Source organism: Eumetopias jubatus, unplaced genomic scaffold, assembly GCF_037043125.1.
Source record: "Eumetopias jubatus isolate StellerSeaLion01/CBP00866 unplaced genomic scaffold, mEumJub1_p1.0 scaffold_16, whole genome shotgun sequence".
NCBI classification, from domain to species: Eukaryota; Metazoa; Chordata; class Mammalia; order Carnivora; family Otariidae; genus Eumetopias; species Eumetopias jubatus.
In genome coordinates, this window is record NW_028274822.1 from 41,160,239 (window position 1) to 41,170,428 (window position 10,190).

General features: G+C 35.7%; 1 protein-coding gene across 1 annotated transcript in view; it reads right to left on the reverse strand.

Moving 5' to 3' along the window:
• Positions 1-9,834, reverse strand: part of DSG1 (desmoglein 1) — a 31,298-nt gene extending 21,464 nt beyond the window's left edge. The window contains exons 1-3 of the mRNA XM_028098387.1: positions 9,787-9,834; positions 562-597; positions 166-297 (exon numbers count right to left, since the gene is read on the reverse strand). Of these exons, the coding sequence (XP_027954188.1) occupies positions 166-297; positions 562-597; positions 9,787-9,834 (216 nt within the window). The remainder of the gene's footprint in view (positions 1-165; positions 298-561; positions 598-9,786) is intronic.
• Between the last annotated feature and the right edge of the window lie 356 nt (positions 9,835-10,190).

Below are 10,190 nucleotides of genomic sequence, written 5' to 3' on the forward strand. Positions count from 1 at the left end.
GGAGAGGGAGAAGCAGGCTCCCTGCTGAGCAAGGAGCCCGATGCGGGGCTTGATCCCAGGACCCTGGGATCATGACCTGAGCTGAAGGCAGATGCTTAACAACTGAGCCACCCATGCGCCCCTCCATTCTGATTTTTGATTTTACACTTTGGTGTTGATACTTACTTTGGCGATTGGATTCCTCTTTGAATTGTCTTCACCTTCACGACAGGCTGCAGCGAACTTGATCCATTCACGTTTTTGCCTCCTGATTGAATGCCACTTGATGGTGCCATTTTTGGTGTTGTAATCTCTTACCTTGAATGGGCACAATAAAGTAGTGATATCTATTAACTTTTATTCATAATTCACATGCCACTGAAGGTTTTGGAGGAGAGGGTAATTGTAATATCAGAAAGAGAGGATGTTTAATTGGGAAAACGTGATTTTGATAATCTATTAATTTTAGCATAACATTATATTTTTACTTATAAGGATGAATTTTCTTTGGAAAATGTGTTGTTACTCTCAAACCATTTTCCTTGTTTTTAATTTGGAAAAGATAGATTTGCTGTATATTACCTGGATTCGAAATTCACTGTTAACTTCCACCACCACCTATAAAAAACAAAATAATAACAATAGTTAATTTTTATTAAGTGCTTTATAATTCATGTTATCCAATCATTTTAAAAAATCAAATAAATCTTGTGAGTAATTAGAATTATTCTATCAGTCTGGATAGCAGATGGATCTGGCTTCTCTCTCAGGTCTAATGATGATGCTATGGATTTCTTTTCTTTTTGTCTTTACTTTTCAGTTATGCCCTTCTTTTTAATCACTTTTATTTTTTAACCTCTTTTTCATTCTTTGCCTATGCAGATACTTGTTATGATATGAACTAGGATATTGAACTCAGAGGGAGTGAGGGTTGGAAATTTAGACTTTCTTTGTAAGTCTTGTGCCTAAGGAGCTAGAGATACTCTGATGTTATTCAGTGATACTCAGTAGTAAGTTATAATACTTAGACTTCTGACTATAGTTCCAGGATCTGACTAGCCATCAATGGAAATAGAAAAAAAAGTGTTCTGAGTGAAGAAAGGGCATGAAACAGAAAATATCTGAAAAGTTTCAGAATATTTGCTCCTTCATATTCTAATTCTAAATGGAAGATTTTCCAGTATTTTTGAAAATCTTAAGATGATAGATTTACTTTGAAATACGAGAATAAAAAGTTCTAAAATAAAAGCAAATAATTTCCTCTGTAAAAATGAGTTCCTGCAGATATAAATGCATCCTTCTATAGTTCCATAGTAAGGAGAAGAAATTGTAGGCATGTAGGGACAAATTAGTGGGTAAGCAACTTCCATTAGTCTCTTCTCCAATGTTAAACAATTTCCTTGCCCAACAAATGAGCTACTCAAGCAGAGGTCTGCCTTGTTTCAACTTGGCCTCAATCTTTACATATGATTTGTAGTGAAAAATCAGGATAATTTAAATTACTTTTCTCTAAAACCCAAAGGCATTTCTAAGAAGACAGACATCTATATATCAAGTTTAATATGTCAATATACTTAAGACAGAGTAAAATACCTATCTAAAAAATTAGGTTTAGGGGTGCCTGAGTGACTCGGTTGTTAAGCGTCTGCCTTTGGTTCAGGTCATGATCCCGGGGTCCTGGGATCGAGCCCCGCATCGGGGTCCCTGTTCAGCGGGAAGCCTGCTTCTCCCTCTCCCACTCCCCCTGCTTGCGTTCCCTCTCTCGCTGTATCTCTCTGTCAAATAAATAAAATCTTTAAAAATAAAAAAATAAAAAATTAGGTGTAGATGTGAAGGTTAATTTGCATTTATTTTTAACTTGCACTTGGAGTCATTAAAGAAGGTGTAAATCCTTAGTTTTTATTTATCCCTAAATACAACATTTTCAGCTATTTGAATTTTTTCAGAATTGCAACGTATGAAAATTATCAGACTTCTTCTGTATCACTGATAGAAGAAATTTTAGCTTGCATTTTAAAAATACTAATAAGAGTAATTTCAAAATATAGTAAGTTGCTTTTTATAGTTTTAATCTCACCAATAGATAAAAATAAAATTTTGGTTTTCAAGGACATATTTTTCAAAAATTGTTATAATTGATAATTCAGGAAAATATGTATTTTTTGGTTAATAAGAGTATTGTAAAGAGATTTTTTATAGGAATTATATACTCGGTATATATTTAATGTTTATTATTATTATCACTGTTACAATTCACTGAATAGTGACTAATTACTAGACAATGTATTTAGAGAAATCCATGCATTCAGTCTTCACAAATAGCTGTGGTCAATACTGTAATTTCATTATCTCCATTTTACAGATGAGGAAATTGAGTTTGGAATACTAATTTTTGGCTAAATATTACCCAGTACAATTCAGCCTAAATTTGTGCTTGTGGTATGGGTTTTACAGTGAAATGCAAGATAGCCTATTCCAACTAAATTACTAATAAAATATACAGCAGAGAATTGACATTACAACTTTGAGAATTCAAACCATTCTGATTTTAATCTCATCTCGTGTTAGCCTTACAATTAAGAATGTTCATAATGTTCATAACAACAACAACAACAACAATAACAATAATAGGGATTCCATGAGGAAAAGAAGTAGATGGAACAAATGGTTTGGATGAGTAACTGAAATGTTATTGTTGAGTCCCTCTCAGGTGCAGAATTAAGATAATGTTACTTCTTGCTACCTATGAAGTCATGAACACTCTATTCTCTCTCATTTGTGGGTGTGGAATGGAGGTGTAGGGATAACTTCTTCGTCTCTTTGGAAGCCATTTCTTCATAGCTCCAGAGTTGTGTAGGCATCTGTTATCTGTCTTGCACTTAAGTGTCTTGCACTTGCACTGTCTTGCACTTCTGCACTGAAGTGTCAGAGCCTCCTGTTTGTTTTGGAGAACTATGCCAGATGACTAATAAACCTTCCAACTTTATGAAGCTGGGTCATTCTTTTTCCCATGAGAGGCAATTTAGGCAGAAGACCAAGTAAGTTTCACCATAGTGTCAGTCTCCCAATTGAATTAGTAATTAAAAAACTGCCAAGTCTGCTTAAAAATATGTTGTGATGACATAGCCTTATTGTCTTTTGTTCAGAGCCTAGAATAAATGGTGAAACAAAGTCACTCTTGGACTTTCAAAGGCAAAATAATGAGATAAAAAGATATTTGGTAGAGTCAGAAAGCTTTCAATGTACTTCCTAAATTCTCAAGCCTTAGTTTTCTCATTTGTAAAATGACAGGGGTAAACTAAATTATGCACAGCTACCTTTCCAATTCTAACACCAAATCCCTGTGTGCAGTAGGAAAATATCAAAGTTACTTGATCATGGAAAAGGCATGATAAAACTGTGGGTTTAAACGATTACTCTCACCACAGGTTGTGGAAAGAGGCAGAATTATAGGCCATGAGTAGTGGAGTGTTCCACATCAAAACAGACCAGAGATAAGGCAGAGAAGAAGAGGAGCAGTGGCAGTGGTAACAGACCAGGAAGACCAAGGGAGAGATTCCACACAATTAAAATTGATGTGGCTTGAGAACAAGTAGGACATGGGAGTCAAGAGAAGGAAGAATCTCAAGTGATGGCAGTTTCAAACTAAGAGATGAGATTTAGCAGGTTAGAACACATTGGCTCTGAGATGCTACAGAAATAGCCAGGTGAAGGTACTTAGCAATTTGAAATATGTCTCAGCACCATGAACAAATAGTTCAGTCCTCATACACAGATTTGAGGGACATCTGCTCAGGTAGAACAGTTTAAATCATGGGAGAATTTGAAAACCCTAAAGTAGGGAATACAACAAAGAAACAGCCTGTGCCTGAGCATGAAACTAGGGGGATTCCTACAGTGATAGAATAGAGAACAATGACAGAAACAAGCAACAAAGAAAAAGAGAAGTAGCCAAAGAAATAGGAGGGCAATATAATGCAATATCACAGATGTCAAAGGAAGGGAGAACTGAAAGAGAGATGGGATGGGAACAAGTGTCAGATGACATAAAATACTTGAGTAGAGTGAATCCTGAGGTTTCCTGTGACCTTCAGGAGAATCCCTTCAGTTCCATGGAATGAGTCCTTCCTGACTGAAAGGGATTGGTGAATAAAATGGAGGGGGAAAGGACATAAAGATGGCCACCTTTCCAGGAAATTTGATTATAAAAGGAAACAAAGATGGAATGGTAGAATGAGATCTGGCATACAAAGAAATATTCTGGGAGAGGGAGACATGGATTTGTGAAGGCAAAGAAAGAAGAAAGTAGGAGATTTTGATTAGAAAGAGAGGTTCAAAAATAAAGTATTTGGTGGAAGTGTGATGGAGAGAGCAGAAGGGAACAAGGAGGAAGAAAAGACTCTGAAGACAGAGGGTAAAGGAAGAGAGGAAGGATGGAGATTAAAATCCATAGGCCATGAGAGGTAGTTGAAGGACATCGTTTGATTGATCAAGACCCTGTCTGTAAAGATAAGGTTATTTTCTGTCAATCAGGGGAGCAGTTTGGATTCCTAAATGAGTTGAAAATATGTACTGTGGAGGCTCGTGATGGAGATTCACTTAGAAATGAATACAGGCATTATTAGGCTGAGTATATCTCATCTCTCTTGCCTACTGGGTGTGTCCCTCTGTGCCTCCATTTCCTCGGCTGTTTATGAGACTAAAGCCCTTTCTAATTCAAAAATTCTGAAAAAGTAGTGGATATAATTCACTTGAAGTCCATCCTCAGTGAGTCTGTCCTTCACTTCTATTTGAAGAGCCAATCCACATATAAAAAACTTAAAAAGTCACAAGACATATGCTAATTTCAATGATTCTCTAATTATATTCATTTTTAGGTTTTTTTTCCTTTGATACTGAGGTTTACATTTCTTTGCAATTAATAAAATGGTCTTAAAAGTAATAAGTAATTTCAATGAGGAAAACCTCTTGTATATAATAATTGGGAGTTGGTTTTCCGTAGCCACTCGCTGGCTGTTAAGCATCAAATGCTGACGTATTTGATAACTGTATTTTACATCACAAGGATGAACTTGAGACAGAGCCAAAATATAACAATTTGCTTCTTTTTAAAACCTCTTTTGTCTTTGTATTACTATCAGTTTGGAGTTGACAGTACCTTGATAGATTGATTTTTCTTATTTGCTCATTGGTTTATTTATTTATTTGACAAAAATATGTATTGAATGTATATTATGTGGATTAAAGACCAGATTAAAGGGCTTAAGCTCTAAAAAATACTATGGTAAACTTAGATGAAATGTAAAGTAAATATAATAAAACACCATAAAAATAAGTGTTAAGGAAATTCAAACTGATTATTTCTATGTTTAATTCCTTGATGATTTTTTGGAACGTGTAGGGGAAGAGAAATATAAACTATCCCCAAATTGCCTTCTGATGCCCCAACTTTGTGGGATTAAACATCTATTGAGCAATCTTGCACGGGTGCAAGACACTACGAAAGATACAAAAGTGATTCAGACACAGAATCTGCCCTCAAATAACTTATAGTCAAGTAGTTTTATGAGCAACCAGCAGCCATTAATTTGTGGAGATGTGGCTTTTCATTAGACAAGTGTAAAAGGCTGCACCCTATTCTCATAGACCAATAGAGAATATAGATCGGCGGCCAATGGCATTTAAACTACTTCGACCTGCCTAAGTCCTTTAAAGGAATTTGCGTGGCAAGCATAACCAGCAAGAGTGGCATGTCCCAGCACTCTGTAGGGCGTTCCCTCATTGACAGAACCATAATAAGTAACTGCAAAGCCGAGCATGCTTTCTGCTTATTCGTTAGGCAATACCTGTTAGGACATGGGGATACTCGGCACCAATGTCCTTGAAGAATGTATAATGGAGAAAGATTTACCTGAAGTTAAGGGCTCTGGGTATAGACAAGAGTGTTTTCTTTTTTACACTCATAAGCCTTGTTAAATAGGTGAATCTTGTCCCTTAGGGGCCAAGCCTTCAAATTTATCGAGACAGCATTTCTCAGTGGTTTGTTTTTCTATTACCTAAATCAGGCATCGCAAAATGCTTTACTCTGTGGCAACTCAAACCAATTAAATGATGGTAAATTTGTAGTCCCTGTTTTCACAAAGGTGCAAGAAGATGCTGATCCTAAATCTTCAGTGAAATAATAAAGCTTTTAAGAATACATGTAAATGGAAATGATTTTCCTTAAATACAAGTTGTAAATTTTGCTGGAACAGGTGAACAGAAATAGTTCCATTTTCTATAAAATATTTTACTGACTTACTATTATCTATAATATATATTACTATAATATATGCACAGGAAAGCATAAAGAATCCTCTCTTTTGCTAGTCTTCTGTTTGGTCTGTACCAGTTTTTAGTTCTTCTCTTGCTTCTCTTGCATCAATAAGCATGATTATGGGAATTTAAGATGTCTGGTTCAAGTAAGTTGGCGAACTATGTAATGAAGTATGTATTTTTTCTGTGTATTTTAGTCTGAATGCTGAGAAATATTTTGAAACCTCCTGCTTCTATCCTAAATTATTTCAGCTAAGTCAAATTGTGGAGCTGGTTTTTCAGGTGGTCAGAGGTTTTCTTTTGAAAGGAAATATTAACCATGGAAAGAGCAGAAGCTAAGCTGGTATGATAAACTGTACAAATTGGATTATTCTTGGAAATCAGTAAAGACAGGTTTATTGTTCTTTTAAGATAAGCTGCAGAAGTTAGCCTATAAAGAAAAAGACACCTTGAATTTGTATTGATTTGTGTTGACTAACTGAATCTGGCAAAGTTGCAAGTAATTTTCAGAAATCATTAGAACTATAAAAACTCTACTGCTTCTGTTTGCTTTCCTACAGTGGCCTGGCCATACATTATCTCACTGTCACAACCATTCACAGAAATTTCTTGTGTATAGTACCTAGGTGACATTGTTCTCTGGTCTAGAATACATTCCACATCCCCCCTCCCCAATACACTAATTTCATGGAGACAGAAAAGAAAGGAAAATAAATGAGGGGTCAATAACATTTCTTTGGCTTGCAGTGTTATAACAGGTATAAGCCCTTGTCTCTCTAGGAGCCTTGTCTAAAAATGAAATAGTCCTGTGACCATCTTGCTTGTTTTAAGAGCAGATTCTTCTGCTTTATTCTCCCCGATCTAACTCACTAGTTGAACACGGCCTAAAACTTTCAGGTATATTAAGCAGACTATACAACATACATGTAAATAGTTGGCTGCTCAGCTCTCAAATGGATTTGCACGAAAGATATTACCAGTTTAAATGTCTTAAAGGTCTTTAAAATTGTCCAAGTATGCTCCTTAATGTAGATTTTCACTTATTATAGACTTTGAGCAGAGAAGAATAAAGACTTTACATAGATTTCTTTTCTTTCCTTTTCTTTTGGTAAAAGCAAACATTCATAGTGAGGCTAGCAGAAAGGTAAGCGGAAGAGCTTGCTATAGTGGTAGTTAATTTTCAGGGAAAAATATTTTATTTTATTTTTTTAAAGATTCTGTTTATTTATTTGAGACGGAGAGAGAAAGAGAGAGTGAGTGAGCATGAGAGCATGAGCAGGGGGTAGGAGCAGAGAGAGAGAGAAAGAGACAGAAGCAGACTCCCCACTGAGCAGGGAGCCCATTGCGGGACTCTATCTGAGGACCCTGAGATCATGACCCAAGTCAAAGGCAGATGCTTAACTGACTGAGCCACCCAGGCACCCCAGGGAAAAAAAATAATTTTAAAGCAAAAATAGATTGTATAACTCCAAAGTACATTTATCCAAATCATCTGGTAAAATCCGTAGTAAAAATAAATGATGATTTTTCAAACCTTAGAAAGTAAAATGTTTTACAAAAAAAGTTACAATAATATGAAAAAGAAACATTTTAATTCATTATAGAGTAAGTTCTTTGGAAATAATTTTCATCAGAGGAATGAGAAACTTGTGATTGATTCCAAAGTAAAATATGGCAACAAACAAACGATCCACAAACAAAAAACCAAAACTATCCAAACTTAGACAATAAAGTACAAATGTCCAGAAACCTCTCTGTAAAGAAGAAAGGTCAATGAGGATACATGATTTTGATAAAATGATACATTTTATGAAGAATAACTAACTAGACAGTGACTATTTAAAGGAATTTCATAGGATGTAATTAATTAGGAATAATCATAAAAATAAAGAAATAAGGTATTTTATACATTTAATGAAAGCACATAAGCATCTGAATAAACTCTAATCAACTGAAGCTATAATAGGTCTTAATGGATCAGATTTACATGAAATTAAAAATAAAAGTATTTGATTACCTTGCAATATACAGATGTTCCTACATTTAAATAACATAGTGTATACTGCTTGTTATTCCTTACCACATCCCAAATTATGATAATAACTGATCCTAAAGATCCATTAAAATGTCCATGATATAGGGCTGGTCTTTGAAGCCATATTGGAAATAAAGCTACCAGCTTATTGATGCTTATTTGTAACAAATCCACTGGTATAACCTCTCTTACTTAATAAAATGAATTCAAACTAGCCAGCATACATTGAATCAAAGGTCTAACTTGTTATTATATAAACCCAGCAATCCAGTTCAAAAATTAAGCAAGTAGAAACAAATATGAGGGGCACCTGGGTGGCTCAGTTGTTAAGCATCTGCCTTCGGCTCAGGTCATGATCCCAGGGTCCTGGGATGGAGCCCCGTATCGGGCTCCTGCTCAGTGGGAAGCCTGCTTCTCCCTTTCCCACTCCCCCCTGCTTGTGTTCCCTCTCTTGCTGTGTCTCTGTCAAATAAATAAATAAAATCTTAAGAAAAAGAAAGAAGAAACAAATATGAACCACAGCACTACATCCTGCCAAACTGGAGGGCAATTTACCTGGCACTTGCCTCTTGAGATTACATTAACTTTACTGTGAGAAAGACTATGATTTCAAAATTTCCAACCTATGTGAAATTTGATGCAGCACCTTAGTTATCTCTAAAAAGAGAAAATTAATAATGTGTAAGGGAGACAGTGATAAAGCATCGCATTACATTTGTCTAAACATCAAATATACAACTTTTATATCACAGTCATTACTGACTTTCCAGTAGTAAGAACCAGTATCATCATAATTATACTTACACCTTAATTATAGCTATTCCTTCACTTATTATATCACTTATAAATCTCCTGTACCACCATGTTTTTTGAGATTAAAAAAATGTTTTAAATAAAATCATAGTTTAGCAGTGTGGAGCTTTTGATATTAGTGATAAGGATCCCAACCACATATGGAACTGATGAGTTTATTTGGATTGTGAGGCCAGTCACACAGCACTATGGTTTAAATTTATATGTATCCTGTTTTTGTGTTTTAAAATTACAGTATATCTGCCAGCAAAGATACCTAAAGAATGGAAAAATGTTTAAGGTAAAGGTCAGGACACACCTGTGATATTAGCTTAAGAGCCCACCTACAAAAAAGAATTTGAACAACAAAACTCTAGCAAGTGGTGATAAGACTTTCCCAAATTCAGTATTTTCCCAGCATGACTTAGCACTGACTTCAGTGTCAGAGATGTGATATGACGAGTTAACTCTGATGCGTTAATATGCTTGAGTCTTCAATTAAAGAGAGAAACCCTATTTAAAAATCTAGTTCATAAAATCACCTTGTCATTAACATAAACTTTTAATGGGTTTAGGTTAGAAATAACACTAAATAACACTTTCTAAAAAGTTCTCCCTTGTTTCCAATAAGCATGGTTAGAGGGTTTTGAACAGAATCCACTTACCAGAAAAATGAACAGCCCTGCAGCAGTTTTAAAAGAGTGCCAGTCCATTGCAGCTGGGTTCTCCTACATCCAAGACCGAGGGAGTTTTGTTTGTTCTTCTCTGTTCTTTTTCTTTCCCCCAGTCAGCTGGTGTCTGATTAAAATAATTTCTCAGTAGATGTTCTTACATGCAGGCTTTGAGGTGTTTCTGCCTTCTCTGGGAGAAGAACCGAAGCTACGAAGGTACGTATAACCTGTCTAGATCCCCACCCTAAAAACTTGGGCTGGTCTCACTGAAATGCTTGACAAGATCATCATTGCTCCCAGGTAGAAGCTCAGGGACACACCCTTCTTCCAGCTGAAAGGCAGCTCTCTGTGGGGCTGGAAGGTTCACTCCTTTAATGAAGATTTTCGGTGTCAGGAAT